Here is a 19,447-nt window from a genome sequence, read left to right as displayed (position 1 = left end):
TAGTATCTGTGAACTGTAAGGTATTTACTAGCATATCTTATCTATCTCTCTGAGACATATACATAATACATATAGATATCTTCCAAGTGCTATTTATTAGTTATTTTTTTCAAATGCTGGTTCAGGAGAATAATTAAAAATTCACAATTTTACTTATTTGTTTTAAACAGTCTAAATATAATTAGAAAACCTGATAAATAAAATTGATGCACAATCTTATTTTGTGAATGAAATGACATTAAGAACTGTCAATTTTCTGGGCAGCCCCGGTGGCTTAGTGGCTTAGCGCCGCCTTTGGCCCAGGGTGTGATCCTGGAGACCCAGGATCGAGTCCCACATTGGGCTTCCTGCATGAAGCCTGCTTCTCCCTCTGCCTGTGTCTCTGCCTTTCTCTCTCTCTCTCTCTCTCTCTGTGTCTCTCATGAATAAATAAAATCTTTTTTTTTTTTATGATAGTCACACAGAGAGAGAGAGAGAGAGAGGGGCAGAGACACAGGCAGAGGGAGAAGCAGGCTCCATGCACCGGGAGCCCGACATGGGATTCGATCCTGGGTCTCCAGGATCGCGCCCTGGGCCAAAGGCAGGCGCCAAACCACTGCGCCACCCAGGGATCCCCTAAATAAAATCTTTAAAAATAAAATAAATTAGTTAAAATGATCAATTAAGAAAAAAAGAACTGTCAATTTTCTAATAAATCTTCCCAGTTCAAATCTAATTGTTCAATAGATACTTGTTTAGAGCTTAGTATTAGGCACTAGGGATACAATGACTAATATTAACAATATCATCATCATTAATTATATTAGTCTTACTGGATTTCCTTAAAACTGTATAATTCTTGGGTTGCTCAAGGGAAATTTTATAATCTAATTTTCTTTCAAAATAACCAAAATAGATTAAATATATAAGAATATCAGATATCATTCCCTGCTTCTCACCTCATTTGCTATTTGTTACTAATGCCTCTAAGCAGTTAGGAACTTTCTAGTTGTCTTCTTAAATTACGCTTGTTCTTGTTTTTTCTTTTTCTTTCTCTTGCTTTCCTTGTTTCTTTCCTCCTTTCATATTCCTCTTTTATACAAATATTGCTGCATTTCATTCTTTTTTGGTAATACAGACAACTAATTCATTTATTCCACAAATATTTTACAGAGAGTCAGTCACATAACACAATGTCTACATTTAATAATAAACATGTACTGCATTTGGAAGTATATCATAGAAGTCTGAAAAAATGTTTTCCAAGAATTGTATCATTATACTATGCTATTCTCTATGGTTATTAATATGTTTATGGTATCCTTTTTATTTTTTTATTTTTTGGGGGGGATCCTTTTTATTCCTTTTATTCCTCCCCCCTATTTCATTGTTAAAATTTTTAAGAATATCCTAAATCCTCCTCCTTTGCTTTCTTAATACTTCTCCTTTCCATACTCTGTAATATTTCTGTCTTCTCTATTTCACAGAATCTCCTCTAAGTATACTAAAGACCTCCTCTGATTTAAATTCAAAGATCATTCCTCAGTTCTATTTCCTTTTGACCTCATATTACATCTATTGCTATCAGTCTGGGTTCTTAACATTTTCTAAAATTGACTTCCAAGACACTATGATTTCTTAGTTTTCTCACGATTTTTCTGATCAATGGTCTTTGTAACTAACCTACTGGTACAGGGTGGTCCCCCAATAAACAGTCTTTATTCATTAATTTTTTTGCACTCTTCATTTGTTCTCTTAGGGGAGAGCATTCATTCACAAGTTCCCATTTACCATCTTTATATAGATGATTTCCAAATCACTTTCATTTTAGGTCTCTCAAATCCTTTTTGTTTAAAAAAAACTCTTAAAAAAATTTCTTTAGCTGTCCATCAATACCTCATCCAAAAGTCTCCATAGTTAACTCACCTTTCCAATGTAAACCAATATTTTTTCCTACATTCCTGGCTGCCACCCTCACTATTTCTTTGATCTCTGTATAATCAATTCCTTGGATTTTCTTCTAATAACTAAGCAGAACCACAGATCTCTCCTCTACATTTTCTCACATGTGCCTCCTTGTGTCCATTTCCATATCCAAGATTATGGGGTCTCTTATTGCAACTTTTGTTTTTCTCGTTTATTTTTACTTTCATTGTGGTTAAATATACATAAAAGTTACCATTTTAACAATTTTTAAGCATATAGTCAGTCCTATGGCAACAAGTACATTAACAATGTTGTGCAACCACTGCTACTATCCATCTCTAGAACTTTTTCCATCTTCCTAAACTGAAACTATGTATCCATTAAATAGTAATACCTTGAGGCACCTGGGTGGCTCAATGGTTAAGCGGCTACCTGGCTCAGGTCGTGATCCTGGGGTCCTGGAATCAAGCCCTGCACTGGGCTTCTGCTCAGCAGGGAGTCTGCTTCTCTCTCTCTCTCTCTCTCTCTCCCTCTACCCCTTCCCACTGCTTGTTCTCTCTCTCTCAAATAAATAAAATCATTTAATATATATATAAACAATAATATATATAATATATAATATTATTATTATATATATTATATATAATAAATAGTAACACCTTATTTCTTTTTGGTTTTTTTTTTAATTACTACTTTTTTTCCTAAGTAATATTCCCTCCCCCACAATATGGGGCTCAAACTCATGACCCTGTCCCAGAGCTCAAGAGTCAAATGTTCTACTGACTAAGTCAGCCAGGTGCCCATCTTTTTCCTTTTTATTTTTTTTTTTATTTTTATTATTTTTTTCTTTTTCCTTTTTAAACTGCCTCTAATTCTTTCTATTTCAGGTCATCCTACATATCTGCTAAAATAATCTGCAAATAAGACTGAATTTCCTTTCCCTTTTTTTCTTTAAGATTTATTTGTTTATTTAAGAGAGAGAGAATATGGGAGAGGGGCAGAGGGAGAGAATCTTCAAGTAGACTCCACACTGAGTGCAGAGCCCCATGTGGGACTTGATTTCAGGACCCTGTGAACATGACCCTGAGATCATGACCTGAGCCAAAACCAAATATTGGACATTAACCAACTGTGCCATTCATGAGTAAATAAAATCTCTTAAAAAAAAAAATCAGGGCAGCCCCGGTGGCGCAGCCGTTTAGCGCTGCCTGCAGCCCGGGGTGTGATCCTGGAGACCTGGGATGGAGTCCCACATCAGGCTCCTTGCATGGAGCCTGCTTCTCCTTCTGCCTTTGTCTCTGCCCCTCTCTCTCTCTCTCTCTCTCTCTCTCTCTTTTTTTTTTTAAGATTTATTTATTTATTCATTCAGAGAGAGCGAGAGAGAGGCAGAGACACAGGCAGAGGGAGAAGCAGGCTTCATGCAGGAAGCCCGATGTGGGACTCGATCCCGGGTCTCCAGGATCACACCCCGGGCTGCAGGCAGCGCTAAACTGCTGCGCCACCAGGGCTGCCCGCCCCCCTGTGTTTCTCATGAATAAATAAATAAATAAATAATTCTTTAAAAAAAAAAATCAACCCTAACACTAAGCTTTGTTTTTATTTAATAGTTCCATTTCATAATTTGTCAAAAGCTGATTCAAATAACTGCTTTCCTTTTTCTATGCTTTTAATGGTGTTATTCCTATAAGATAGAAGTCATTATTTTAAATCATTTTGTACATCATCTGGAAGAATGCAATGCACATTTTTAAAAAAGATTTTATTGAGAGAGAGCATGAACAGGGGAAGAGGCAGAGGGAGCTGACTCTCCACTGAACAGGGAGCCCAGTGATGCCAGGCTTGATCCTGGGGTCATGACCTGAGCGGAAGGCAGATGACTAACTGACTGAGCCACCCAGGTAGCCCTGCAATGCACATATTGTAAAGTATTTATATGACAGTAATGACAGTAATGTAATCCTAACAAAAACAGAAAAACTATAAACTTGTTTGGCTAATTGAAGTAAGCCTCAAACAAGCATTCATATTATATGAGTGTTCTTTCACTGAAAGGAAGGAAGGAAAGCAGGAAGTCAAGAATGGAGAATGAAAAAGATAAAGGAAAACGAAAGAAAACAGTGTTCCATTGGTTAATTCATTGTTTCTAATTTCTTACTTGGGTCAATTGAGGAAATATTTTAAGTGTAGCTTATCAAATGCTCAGACAGTGCATAAGGACAACAATGACCACTAAAGCAATCAGAGACCAAACTAAACACAGTTAGATAAGCTATTATGAGCAATTAATTAAACTGCATTCAGATGCAAACTTGGAGTCCTTTTATAAAGTTTTTCTTGATTGACATCCTTCTGCTAATAATGTTTCTGAACACTAGATGGCAATGAACTAAAGGTTTAAATGAATGTAAAAAAAAACCCTCAAAGTGGACTTATTTAATATAGATAGAAAAAAAGATATAACTGCTTCACTTCAAAACATATAACAATTTTTGATAGCAAATCTCTTACCTGGGAAGAGGTCTGTACATCTCATAAATATCTCCCAATAAATGAGTCCAAGTGCATACATGTCTACTTGTTTCAAAGCTGATTCACAGTCCCTCAGGTTCACAGCTCCTTCTAGAACTTCTGGTGCCATATATCTGATTGTGCCAACCTGATAAATTAGAGTGATATTTTTCAGAAACAGAATATAGCATATTCTGAAAGGCATATATTAGGCCAGAAGTTACCCATAAATTTCATGTCAATGATATGTTATTTGCCCCTATGCATGTCACGGAGCCTTTCTATACCAAATTTTTTTATCTATAAAATGCCCTCTTGAATAATTAAACTGGTAAATTCAGCCTATTGAATATTATTCATCAATCAAAAAGAATGAACTAGACCATATGTATGTCAATGCAGAAACATTTATAAGACAAAAATGAGAAAATTATACAATATGTACACAATTTAATATATTTAAATTTTTTTTAATTAAAGATTTTATTTATTCTAAGAGAGAGTACGCAAGCAGAGCCAGAGGGGCAGAGGGAGAGGAAGAGAATCTCAAGTAGCCTCCACGCTGACCATAGAGCCCAAGGTAGAGATCAATCTCACAACCTTGAGATCATGACCTGAGCCAAAATCAAGAGTTGGACCTTCAACTAACTGAGACACCCAGATGCCTCTAAAAAATTAAAAATTTTTTAAGTTAAAAAAAAAAAATACACACATAGATGTGTATGTGAATGGAGAGAAAAAGGTTAGGAAGGATGTGTTGCACATTTAATAGTGATTATCAAAAGGTGACTGTCCTATCTCAACTTGGCAATATTACTCTTACTTCAAAAATTAGTTCCTACGTACTGCCTCCCAATGCTTGTCAAAATAATTAGTTGGAACGGCAATGATTTCCACAAACAACTGATAAACTTCATATAATTTCTTTTATATTTAATTTTGTAATTCTTAATATGTTATAATTGGTAGCATACAAGGATAACTGTCCTGGGTTTAATTTTTTAATGCAATTCATTATGTTCTCAAGGTATGTCAGAGTGATACTTTTTGTACCTACTCACCTCACTTATGGCTGCATTATCTTCTTCCCCTGGGCGTACCAGTCTATTTCCAGTCAGCCTCATAGACAATCCAAAGTCACTAATAACACAAGTTCCATCATTTTTCACCAGGACATTTCTGCTGTTTAAATCTCGATGGGAAATTGCAGGTTTATAATGATCTGTTTAGATAATTTCAAATATTTATTAATGCTTAAATATGACTATCGGACATAAAGTAAGCATACAGGTAATAAGGATTACACAAATACAGTTAACTATTGTTTTCTGCTCATTAATTTTCTAATAAGAAAAAACGACACAAGAACAAAGTTTCAACTCACAATCATTACTATTTTCACTATATTTTCCAACATGACTACTGTTGCATGTATAATTAATTAAGCTTTAAATATTTAGCTGCAACTAATAGCCAACATGCTATTGCTTCTAATTTTAACACACACATAGTTTTTTTCCTTCATTCCTAGGGTAGCAAAAGGAGGCAATAGAGAAAAAAATATTATAAAAATAAAAAATGTCAACTTGTCTAAAATAAGTATCAATAAAAAACTGAGATGGCTCCAAAATCTGTATATGTATATTATACTATTCCCCTATGGCGTAACAGATCAAACTTATAATAGAATATCCCAGTTCTGCTCTCAGGTTTAGCCCCATCTCAATTCTTCAATTTCAACTAGGAATAGTTTTACAATGGACCCGGAGCTGCTATCTTTCAGCAAGATATGAAAACCTATTTTCTGATTTTACAGAAGTAAAGCACTAGTATACTCATTCTATTATCACTAGACTATCTGTTCATGAAGGCAGAAAGAGAACATGTTTACCTGAACTCAAAAGAATTAGCTTGCTGACTGAAAGAATATATCTAACCTAAGCTGCATCACCAGAAACATATTTTTTCCTCTCTATAAGGACATTTTTAAAATAAAGATTTAAAAAAAAAATAAAGATTTTATTTATTTATTCATGAGAGAAACTAAGAGAGAGAGGGGCAGAGACACAGGCAGATGGAGAAGCAGGCTCCATGCCAGGAGCCCGACATGGGACTCAATCCCGGGTCTCCAAGATCATGCCCTGGGCTGAAGGCAGCACTAAACTGCTGAGCCACCCGGGCTGCCCAGGAAATTTTTTATATAAGTATTATTAAGCAAGGCTATAGCTCTATAAAGCTATAGAATCGAAAAAAAATCTATACTACAATTTCTGAAATTTAAAATAACTCTCTAGGCATACCAAGAACCAGAGCAATCAGAACAAAGTTAACAGTAAGTTTGAGTATTTATATTTAGGTACAAATAGGCTCAGCATTTAGTCATTACTCTCATTAATGAATATTAGGCTGCAATTTCATCAACAGTGGTAACGATTTCTTTGATACACAAAAAAACAAAACAAAACAAAACAAAAACAACCACACAGCAACAGCACGATTGGAGAAAAAAAGAGTAGTCAGCATTTATCTAAGTGCTGATTTCTTGCTCATTCTCTCCCCTTTCAGTTCATGGTCCAGTCTTCTAAAGCTTGTACTAACATGGCTTACTTAACCCCTAAAAAGAGCTGCATTTCTTATTCTGCATAAAGCCATATATAATATTAGTATATACAGTATAATCTTGAGGTGATATTTATATAAGAAATTTATAGAGATATAAAAATGTTTCTTTATTTGGAAAATGTTTGTATATTAATGCCAAATCAATACTTAAACTAAAAGATCTCACATTTAGGAAAACCAGGCAAACCCAGGGGGAAATGGGCAATGAGCGAGTCAGTGAGACAACCAGAGAGGAAAATATGGTAGTACTTTCTGCTATTATATAATGGGGGGGGGGGGGGAATGGAGTGGGGGAGCAAAAGATGTAAGAGAGGAAACAAGGGAAAAGGAGAGAAGAGAGGAAACAAGATTAGGATTTATCACCAATGCAAAGGGGAGAACTACATACTGTCCATTGAGAGACTTTTCCCAATAAAGTTCCCCTGGGTAGGGCAGCCCGGATGGCTCAGTGGTTTAGCGCCGCCTTCAGCCCAGGGTGTGATCCTGGAGACCCAGGATGGAGTCCCACGTCGGGCTCCCTGAATCCCAGGATCACGCCCTGGGATGAAGATGGCGCTAAACCGCTGAGCCACCTGGGCTGCCCATATACCTGGTTTTTAAAAATAGTTGACTAGTTTTTAATATTAGGTAATATTTGAGAATAACTTCTACATGAAATAAATCTCTTATTTGATGGTAATCATTCTTTTCAGCCAATGTTTGACTTGAAATGTTGCTAAATCAGGGGATCCCTGGGTGGCACAGCGGTTTGGCGCCTGCCTTTGGCCCAGGGCGCGGTCCTGGAGACCCGGGATCGAATCCCACGTTGGGCTCCCGGTGCATGGAGCCTGCTTCTCCCTCTGCCTATGTCTCTGCCTCTCTCTCTCTCTCTGTGTGACTATCATAAATAAATAAATTAAAAAAAAAAAAAAGAAAAGAAATGTTGCTAAATCATGCAAGTCTTAAAAAAGGGGATTAGGATGGTATTTTAAATTCTGTGCTAAGTCAGCTCTTTAAATGAATTACAATAATATTTAAGAGTAAGGAAACACAGTCCAAATGGTTAATGTGCTAAAGCAGTAGAATAAGTGCATCAAATTGCTGACACAGGCAATAACATTGGTCAATTCTGTATTCAGGAAAAGCAAGATGTCAAGATAAATGAAGTGATAAATTATTCAGGAGAAATTATTTATATATGAAGCAGCAGCTAGAAGAGATGATCCATGCTATTACACAGTGGAACAAAGATCTAAGAAATTGATATATTAATGATTCTCTTATCTACAGAGGTCAGAAACTGGAAAAACAATATTCTGGGCTATTGTATGACAAGAAAATCCCATATGGGATGAAAGCTTGAGGAAGCAAAAGACTGATTTTCGAGGCAAAGCTCATTTAGACCAGCCTGTGATGTAAGGAGCACTTTGAAACAAAGTTAAAGTAAATGTATTAAACCGATGCTCTGAACAACTAGCAAAAATGTACATCGATGCTGAAGAAAACTGTAGTTATGGCAAAAAACACAACCACACAGTTCTGAAACATTGGCAAAGAGTGACTCCACCATGCATTATCTTCTTTCTACTGGTAAAGGAATCCAGTATTATTTGAGACAGCAACACATCCAGGTTAAAATAACAACAACAACTACTACTACTACTACTACTACTACTACATTTTCAGCATCTCTTGCAGCTAAGTATGGTAGTTGAGCATGAACTAAGTTCTAGAAAATAAAACATAAGAATAGGACTTCTGGAGGCACCTTCTGCCCTCCCTCTCTTTTCCCAATAATACCACAGTGCTACCAAACCAATCTTAGATTGTTTCTCTCTAAATTCTTACAGGAGAAAAAAAATTTTCATTCTTATTGAAACCTATTATTTTTTCCCCCTGACCAATTTGAACAAACCTAATTCTAACTAAGAGAAACACTGAATTATAGAAAGATACACATAGGATTTATACTCAAGATCAATCAACCACAGAATAAAGATCCATATGATATTAAAAGTAAAGAATTGGTAATGCACTGTATTTAAATAAGCAAATAAATGCAAGAAAATACAGTATAGCCTTGCTAAGAGGTTTTTAACCTAAGTCTATAATGGACTTTAATGGGTCTGTGAACCACTAGAACCAAAAGAACATTCATTTTCTTTCTTTCTTTTTTTTTTTTTTTAAGATTTATTTACTTGAGAGAGAGAGAGAGCACAGAAGGGAGAGGGAGAAGCAGACTCCCAGCTGAGCAGGGAGCCCAGTGAGGGGCTGGATCCCAGGACCCTGGATCATGATCTGAGCCAAAGGCAGATGCCTATCCGTCTGAATCACTGAAAAGAACATTCTTAAAAGCATGCCATACATGTATCTTTACAGAGGAGTTAGTGAGGGCTTTACTAAACATCTCAGGGTGCCTGGGTGGCTCAGTGGGTGAGCATCTGCCTTTGTCTCAGGTCATGATCCCAGGGTCCTGGGATGGAGTCCAACATCAGGCTTCCAATGGGGAGTCTGCTTCTCTCTCTGCCTATATCTCTGCCTCTCTCTCAGTGTCTCTCATGAATAAATAAAAATAAAATCTTTAAAAAAAATCTCAGTGAGATCCATGACCTCTCCAAAGTCTTTAAGTTCTTTTTCATATTCTTCCTATTATATCTCAAATCCATTTCCTCATGCCAGATCTTTTAAACAACTGGCTAATAATAAATCTGCTATTATATAAAATATACTCTTAGTTTGAAGGTATGAATAAAATTTCCCTTTGTGAATTTTAAACCCCATCTGAGTGTTATTCTCTTCTATCCATTGTCTTACCTCCTCGTGGCAATTCTGTATGGAGATAAGCCAATCCTCTAGTCACAGAATGAGCCAGACGGCAAGAGCTGACCCAATCACTTGTATGGAGACTCAAATACTTGCATAGAGATCCCTATATAATGGAGAAAAATACACCCATACAAAAAAATGGAATTAATTTACTTGTACATGAGGAGATAAATTAGCAGCAACCTTATAAAATACTTAAGCAGGTTAAGATTCCATGAATATCTAATGAACTATGACATTTCGAGATCTCAAAGGAGTTAATAAGACATTTCTGCAAGAGGGGAGGAGAGGATGAAAAGGGAAACTTAACATTATTAATTTTCATTCTCCAATATTAAAAAGTGTAAATGATTATTTCATATTAAATGCTTTGATTTATCAAATTAAGATTAAAAAATAGTTTTTTAGATTATTTATAGTGTATCTCTTACTAGTATGAATACAAAGTGCATTTTTTTTTGTTTTACAAGTACAAAACAGAAAGCTGTAAATATGTGTCAGTGTCCTTCAAAGTGCTCATCCACAAACTATTTATAACCAGACAGGGATAAGGAGCTTGCACCAGAATTAATGTCAATCAAAACACTATTTCCTTCATTAAGAAAGTCTTGCTGAGAGGGAGGAAGAGACAGTGCCAAATGAACTAAACAGTTTACTAGTGACTGAGTGGATTCATTCTGATATGAGATCCTTATCTCACTGCAGACCAGTAATTACCAGTTGCTAACTACCAATGTTTTATAGAACAGTAGTCCTCCTGAAAATCTGATTGACAGCACATATAAATGTCAGTTTAATTTTTATAAAGAACTTACATTGGGATAATACTCCATCACAAGCAAATACTCCATGCGTCCATCTGCAGTAACTCTCTCATCTCCAACTATAAAGCGAGCAATGTTGTCATGTTCCATCAAAGGCACTCTGTAAATATTCTTCTCATTGATAAAATTCTGACGGTTTGCAAAGGAAAACACTTTCACAGCAACTGGACGCTCATCTAAGGAACCTTTATATACTGCTCCATATCGACCCCGGCCAATCAGCTGTAAATTTGTTTTGAAGAAAGCAAGGTATTAATTCATATCACGACTGAAAATCAAATTTTCCAAAAAAGTACAATCCCAATTAAAGACCTTAGCTCTCTATTGCTTATAGTTTAAATTACTCCATTGTCAAAAAACTAATAAATTGCACATCTCAAATGGCTCAGGAAGCTCCTACCAGACCCAGTCTTCTGACAGATAACAACTCTAAACAACATTTTATTTTATTTTATTTTTACTTACTTGAGAAATAGCATGAGTGGGGGGAAGGGCTGAGGGAGAGGGACAAGCTGACTCCATGCGGCAGGGAGCCTGATGTGAGGCTCAATCCCAGGACCCTAGGATCATGACCTGAGTTGAAGGCAGACACTTAACTGACTGGGCGACACAGGCACTCTGAACAAAATTTTAAAAAGAAATCTAAAAGTGTTAAAGAATGAATGAAAGGAAGTAGATTCACTCTGGGAATCAACCTTTAGAAAGGAATGCCATAGGGTGAACTACCCATTTTATAGCTTTTAGCCTGAGTGCAGGTTGAAATGAACACTCTACAGTGGAGGTAGAACTGTGATAGTAAATCCATAATCTTTCTGGCCCTAAGAACCAGAGGACAGAATTAAGTGCAACCACAGATGCTGGAAAGTGAGGGGAGAATCCCACAAAAGAGTGAGAGAGTGGGAAACCCATGAATACATGAGACCAATTCCAGCTAAAGATAAAATAATTGCACTGAGATTTGAGCTTCTGCGTAAGAAAGGAGTTTGCAGCATGTCCAACCAAGTTAACTGCCTATTAAACAATAGAAAAACCTAACATAACATAGGGGTATCCACAATGTAACATTCTTAATACAACATAGGGGTATCCACAATATAACATTCTTAACCTAACACAACATAGGGGTATCCACAATATAATATTCTTAATATCTAGGACACAATAAAAAATAAATAAAATCAGCAAAATGCAACCCATTTTCTTCATTTTTGGCTTCTGGAGATTTCTTTCATTTATTTAAGGATTTTTGTTATATTTCACTCGCTATTTCTAGGTTAAAATTTAACAAACAGATAGAATGCCCTTTAGAAAGGTTGTATCAATATACTGTTAAACCAGCAATGTTTAGGAATGTTTTACTCAGTTCAGGATAAAATTCTATGCTTTTAATTAGTACTTTTTTCAATTTAGCAAACTGGACTTATTATACATTTAAAAGCTACATTTAATTCTTTTGTGAATTGGCACTTCATCTTTTTTGTCCATTTTTTTATGGATTATTTCTTCTATTTGACTTACACCAGTTCTTGAACAATTCTTTTTCATGTGTCAAAATGCTTTTTTTGAATCTTTTAACTTTGTTTATTGTCTTTTTCTCCCAAACAGAAGGTCCCTAAAATGTTTTATATAACCAAAACTACCATACGTATTATTTAACAGACTCTAATTTGGGAATCATAGTTCATTTATTCTAGTAAAAATCATACAAACATTCATCATGATGAGACTTTAACATAGGTTCTGAGATATTACCAAATGAAATTTAAATGAAATTTAAATTCAACATAATATATAATACTTGTATGTACCTATAAAAATATATAATATATGTACAGACAAGGGATATTTATTGGGCATATACTATGGATTGCTTGAATGGCACAGTGTCCTCAGAATTTCGCATCTTTATTCCTATATTGTTGCAGTCTGTACTCAAAGATCATCTCTTTTCTATATTCTTCTTTTTAAATATACTCTCTTTACTAACTCCCTTTCTACATTTTTCTTATCTTCTTAATTTTTCTCCAAAGCGCTTACTACTACTAGAAATAATATGGTTAAACAAATATGCATTTATTTGTTTAACCTGTTTGTAGACTCTCTTCCCACTAGAAGATAAACCACAATGGGAGCCTGGGTGGTTCAGGTGGTTAAAGCAGCCAACTCTTGATTTCAGCTCACGTCATGATCTCAGGGTCCTGGAATGGAGCCCCAGGGCACATCAGGCCCCACGCTCAGTGGGAATCTGCTGGAGATTCTTCCCCTCCTCTCCCGCTGCCCCACCCCTCACTCTAGTGCTCTCTCTCTCTCTCAAATAATTAAAAAAAAAAAAAAAAAAAGAATATAAGCCTCAAGGGGGCTATCTGTACTGTTCATCTATATTCTCAGTGCTTAGAATAGGCCTTGCACCAAAATGATAGTTAATAAATGGTTCATGAAATAAATGGATAAGTGGTGTAGTGAGTTAATGAAGTTACTGTCCCAGATATACTATGACGAAAGAAAGAACAGTCCATAATATCTAAACAATCTTACCTCCAACAGTTTCAGGTTATCTAGGTCAAGAGAGGGCTCTGATGCTGCTGCCTCCATCATGTTCATACTGTGAAGACCTTGTTTACGGTCTCCTGAAAGACCAGGAAAAAGAAGTTACTATTTTGTATGGTTCTCTTAAAATGAGTATCTTTACTATACTTTTTATTATATTTTAGTTATAAAAAAGAGCTACAGAAGAGTAGGCAGCAAAATTTATGTCCAATGTCATCAAGAGTAAAACTAAAACTATTTACTAAGAATCATCTATAAATGAAGATGAATGAATAATAATAATAATATTAAAGTTGAATTTTGGGAGATAGTTCCAACAAAAGACCGAGTTCAAAATATTGCAGAAATAATGGTTTCATTAAAGTTATTCAAATTAATGAATGGGCATTGATTTCCTAAAAAGCTCATGAAACCTAAAAGTTCAGTAGAACTGACTAGACAGTTGATGATCCCAAAGTATTATTTACTTCTTTTTTTAAATATGAAAATGGTAGAGTGGTTATATATTTTTTAAGTCCTTATATTTCAGAGATAATGCTAAAAGTTTTTACAGGTAGATGATATATGTGATTTACTTCAAAATAACCCACTGTCATAGAAGGATGTGGTGAGCAGAGCTATGGATGATATAGAGATGTGATAATCATTGAAGCTAGGTGGGAGGTTATTTTGGAGATTTCTGAAACTTTTCATAAAAACTAGGAAAAAAGTTTGTCAAGCGAGAAGGACAAGAGCTACTAAAACACAGAGATTTTTTAAAAAGGAGCAAATTGATTCTGATTAAATGGTATATTTAATAAACAACAGAATAAAAGGTGTTATTTTTACCTGTCAGCATCCTGTATCCAAAGCATAAGGCAACTATCAAAACAGCTAATACAGAGACTGATGCCAAAGCAATGATTATTGTCTCATCTCGGTTAAATGAATGAGGTGGACCTAAAAGAAAACAAATTGAAAAACAGAGACACCTTTTTTTCAGTATTTTGTTAAATATTGACAGAAAGGCTATATCATTATATACTCAAATCATCAATGTTTTTGTATCAAAGGAAATAAAAAAATTAATAATAAATTTTTGATAATTAAAAAGTATATATTTCTCATCATACAAATGATTTTTTTCATACAAATGATTTTATATAGATTTTCAACACTGAAACATGTGTTGGTTGTGCTAATTATTGAAATATCAACTATATCATGGAATAGCATAGGCAGAATAATAGAATATTTAAGAAAAGTCTTTAGAATCACATTTCGTTTTAAGTCTTGACTCTACACCACTCTCATTGGTACTTAGCAAATTATTTTACTTTTCTGATCTTTAGTTTTCTCATTTTTATATTTCTTAGCACTCAGCAACACATGTAATAATCTTTTAATCTGCAGTACATTTATTGGATTTTAATAGACTTCAACATAATGATAATTGTACCTACTTCTTTTTTTTTTAAAGATTTATTGATTGATTGATTCATGAGAGACACACAGAAAGAGAGAGAGGCAGAGACACAGGCAGAGGGAGAAGCAGGCTCCATGTAGGGAGGCTGACATGGGACTCGATCCCAGGTCTCCAGGATCATACCCCCCCGGGCTGAAGGCGGCGCTACACCGCTGAGCCACCAGGGCTGCCCAATTGTACCTACTTCTAACATACAAAATAGGTTACAGGAAGAAAGCTACATATAAAAACTCATTTTATCATGAGATATCATGTCATATACACGAGGATGGCTATAATTTAAAACGAAAACAAACAAAGTGTTGGCAAGAATATAGAGAAATTAGAACTCTTTTATATAGCTGATAGGAATGTAAATGGTACATCTGCTTTAGAAAATATTCTGGAAATTCCTCAAAAAGTTAAATATAGAATTATCATAATACCTAGTAATTCCATTCCTAGGCATATACCCCAAAGAATTGAAAACAAGTGCTCAAACAAACACTTCTATGGGAATTTTCATGGCACCACTAATTAAAATAGCCAAAATGGAAGCAACACGAATGTTCATAAACTGATGAATGAATAAACAAAATCTACTATGGACTGAACTGTGACGGCCCTTTGGGATGAAGTTTAGATTAAGTTTAGATTAGGCCATGGGTGTGGGGCCTTTATGATAGGACTGATGCCCTTAGAAGAAAAACTGTCAGAGGGCTTGCTTGCTTTCTGTCTCTACTCTGTGGGGAAATAGTGAGAAGGCAACCATCTGCAAGCCAGGAGGAAAGTTCTCAACACAACTCAACCATGCTGCCACATAATCTTGGACTCCTAGCCTCTAGGACTGTGAGAAAATAAATTTCTGTTGTTTAAGCCACACCGTCCATTCAATTTTGTGTCAAATTTTGTGTCTCATCAAATAAGGTGATGTTTAATCCTTAGAAACCTCTTTCCTGCCCTGATTGGGGCTCTTCATGTTTCCCTTTCTCTCGCTGCTTCTCCCTTTTGTCAGCTCTGAGCTTCGCCCAGCCCTTTTCTATATTTCTTTCCCTCCAGTTCCTACTGGTTTTGTGTTTTTTAATCTAATAAAAGAGAAAGATCTCCTTTGGTGAAAAAAAAAAAAAAAGGGAGGGGGTAGCAGAATACAATACCCCAAAATATACCTCTTTGGCATAAGGACTATCATGAGCTGGTTCTTTTTAAGAAACATGAGACAAAGAAGCTCTGAAAACCAAGTAGAAGTTACCCTTTTGTAACACACAATTTATAAGGAAGATTTCCATTTGTTACAAGGTGTCTCCTCTGTACTAGGAAGAAGAATATGACTAAAACTCTAGAAACTGTAATCAATAGAGAAGACATTGATTTAAATCTGCTCAGCAACCATACATTTGTTTACTGTGCTTTTCCTAGTAAACTCCCTCTCCACTCCCCTTCTGTTGGCTTAGCTGGAGATAGTATTTAGGGTGGTGACTTAGGCCATTTCAAAGATTTACCCAGTTTTCCTGGGTATCTCATGTATGCAGGAAGAATATATATATGTTATTAAATCTGTTTTTATCCTGTTACACTGTCTTTTTATTATGGGAGTACAGGGGATGTGACACTCTCAGCCAAGAACCTAGAAGGGTAGGAGAAAAAATATTTTCCTCTCCCATAGCTGCTGGAACAGATTGATACAGAGTGGCGTATTTGTTACAATTGATGAACCATTATCAATATATTAACTGAAGCCCATAGTTTACATTATGTTTCACTCTTTGTGTTGTACAGTTCTATGGGTTTTAATAGAGGTATTCACAGTTACAGTATCATACAAAATAATTTTGCTAACGTAAAGTGTCCTGTGCTCCACCGATTCATTCCCCACTCCACCTCCCACCTGTCTGGCAACTGATATTTGTACTGTGCCTATAGTTTTGCCTTTTCCAGAATGTCATATAGTTGAAATAATACACTATGTAGACTTTTCAGACTAGTTTCTTTCACTAAACAATATGCATATAAGATTACTCCATGTCTTTTTGTGGCTGAATAGTTCACTGTCATCAGTGAATGACATTTCATGGCATGGATGTACCAGTGTTTATCCACTCACCTATGGAAAGACACCTTGGTTTCTTCCAATTTCGGCAACTATGAATAAAGTTGCTATAAACATTTTTATACAGATTTTTGTATAGACATAAGTTTTCAACTTATTTGGGTAAATAGCGAGGAGCAGGACTGCTGAGTTGTATGGTAAGCCTATGCTCAGCTCTAAAAAAAACTGTCAAACTATCTTCCAAATTGGCCATACTGTTTTGATTCCTACTAGCAATGAATGAAAGCACCTGTTGTTCTATTTTTCTTGTTAACAGATAGTGATTTTAGCATTACCAAAACTTCTAGAAAAAAGGTTAAAATTATGTGATAATAAATATAAATAGTAAAGTTTCCAGAAATGTTCCTATTTTAAAAAGTTTGATTTAAGAAAGGCACTGATTTAAGCAACAGATGCTTTTTATAGTCTATGAAGAAGAGTAGTATCTTAAACACACTACAAATATTAACTATATGGTACTTATATTTTTTTATTCAGAAAAAAGAAATACTGTATTAAAAATTATACTGCTTACACTATATCTCAAACTATACTTACTGAAACAACTCCTTTAGATTACCTAGTCATAGCTTTTTCAAAATAGGTTTATGTGAACTTTAAAAAGAGAATAAAAATAAATTGGCCTAGGTATCCCTAAAACTTTCTGATTTTTCTGAATCTCTTTTTGAAGCTAACATCTATGTTCTGTTTTCCATACATTTCTTTTTTTTTAATTTAGATATAAATGACATATATTAGTTTCAAGTGGGCAATACAATGACTCTACACACATTCTTTCTTTTGTGCCATTAAAAACATAATTGAGAAGAAGAATACAGCATTTCTTATTAGAGTGCTTTCCACTATCATCTTTGGAATTTTCTTCCCTGGGACTGACACCCATTCTGAAAATTTTAATGTACGCACACTCTTCTCTTTTCTTTTTTAAAAGATTTTATTTATTTATTCAGGAGAGACACAGAGAGAGAGGAAGAGACATAGGCAGAGGGAGAAGTAGGCTCCATGTAGGGAGCCTGATGTGGGACTTGATCCCAGGACTCCAGGATCACACTCTGAGCCAAAGGCAGACGCTGAACTGCTGAGCCACCCAGGCGTCCCTTTTTTCTCTTTTCTCTTTTCCTTCCTTCCTTCCTTCCTTCCTTCCTTCCTTCCTTCCTTCCTTCCTTCCTTCCTTCCTTCTCCCCTCCCTCCCTCCCCCCCTCCCCCCACTCTCTCTTTCTTTCTTTTGTGTGTGTGTAAGCTCTACACCCTACATGAGGTTTGAATCTTAAAGATCAAAAGTCCCTCCCCCCCAAAAAAGAATCCCATGATCTACAGACTAAGCCTGCCAATGCATAAGCTTTTTTGATCATACCAAAAAGTGCCAATGGGAGATTGTTTTATTTTTAATCTTTTTATTATAAAAACTTCCCACTAAAAAGTAGAAAGTACATAATCTTCAAATATCTAATACTATATCTTAGCAACATCAATATTTTGCCATCCAATATAGTTTTCAAATGACAGAACTATAATTTTCTCAAATGGTCTGTTGACAGAAACATTGAGGGACTGTTTGTTCAGTAGATAGTCTATCAGTCTAACAATCAAGTTCATGTGTGTGCAGATGACAAGCATCATATTTAATCAATTTTAATATGCACACTGCCGTCATCTAAAAATCTCTTAAGTTGGGATGCTTCACACATTGATATCATTTTATAATTATTTGAGATAATGTTTTTCTTAGTGGTAGGAAAGCAATAGTAAGTCTTTTGATTGATGGCTGTTTAAATAAGATGAAATAAATGATGCATCACATTAGATATGTTAAAATGTGAAAAAAGGTAGGGGTGCCTGGGTGCCTCAGTCAATTAAGTGTCAACCTTTGGCTCAGGTCATGATCCCAGGGCTCTGGGATCAGGCCCCATGTTGGGCTCCCAGTTCAGCAGGGAGCCTGCTTCTCCCTCTCCCTCTGTCCCTCTCCCCAGCTTGTGATCTCTCTTGCTATCTCTCTCTCTCTCTCAAATAAACACATAAAATATTTTTTAAAAAATGTGAAAAAAGTTACTTCCATTTCAGTTAGGATATAAAAAGATGCAAGCAAATTTTACTGCCACCCTAATAATAACCCAAGACACCTAGGAAACCCACAAAATCACAGCCTTTTCTTTAAAGTTCATTAAGAGCAAAGGACACAAAGAAACCAATCTATTAAAAACTAGTATGTAACAATCCCTTTCTAAGAGAGAAGAGACCTAAAAGTGCCTTTATCCTTGGTGACGTAGTAAGTAGAAGACACCATCCATAGAGGTGAGTAGGAAGAAACAGCCAAACATTTAACAAATTCTTAAAGCATAAGAGTACTGGATAGCATGACAGCTAAGAATATCTAGGGGCTGTGCATACAAAAAGAGCTTGCAGTCACCTACCAACTCTTTTCTACAGGCCTTTCTTTACCAAGTACTCACAAGTATGAATAGAGGCAGGACATGAGAACTGATAGAACCCTCTAAAGTGTAGGTACAAAAGGCCTGCTAAAGTCTGAGAATAGGGGAAGAGAGCTGAAGCAAATTTTCTGGGCAGGCTTTCACTGATTACAAGACAGTGTCCACCTGCAACTGGGCAAGGATTAGTAAAGTTGAGAGAGCTCTTTCTAGAAGTGCTCTTTCTAGAAGTGCCAGCAAAGGCTGAAGGCAAAGAAGG

General features: G+C 35.6%; 1 protein-coding gene across 2 annotated transcripts in view; it reads right to left on the bottom strand.

The window, feature by feature from the left end:
* Window positions 1-19,447, bottom strand: part of BMPR2 (bone morphogenetic protein receptor type 2) — a 197,356-nt gene that overhangs the window by 31,421 nt on the left and 146,488 nt on the right. For both annotated transcript variants that reach the window (XM_025442055.3, XM_049106654.1), the window contains exons 4-9: window positions 14,040-14,150; window positions 13,200-13,291; window positions 10,656-10,886; window positions 9,829-9,943; window positions 5,475-5,635; window positions 4,414-4,561 (exon numbers count right to left, since the gene is read on the bottom strand). In XM_025442055.3, the coding sequence (XP_025297840.1) occupies window positions 4,414-4,561; window positions 5,475-5,635; window positions 9,829-9,943; window positions 10,656-10,886; window positions 13,200-13,291; window positions 14,040-14,150 (858 nt within the window). The remainder of the gene's footprint in view (window positions 1-4,413; window positions 4,562-5,474; window positions 5,636-9,828; window positions 9,944-10,655; window positions 10,887-13,199; window positions 13,292-14,039; window positions 14,151-19,447) is intronic.

Source organism: Canis lupus, chromosome 37, assembly GCF_003254725.2.
Source record: "Canis lupus dingo isolate Sandy chromosome 37, ASM325472v2, whole genome shotgun sequence".
Taxonomy (NCBI): Eukaryota; Metazoa; Chordata; class Mammalia; order Carnivora; family Canidae; genus Canis; species Canis lupus.
The sequence above is the reverse complement of the archived record's forward strand: the minus strand, read 5'-3'. Positions and strand labels throughout refer to the sequence as shown.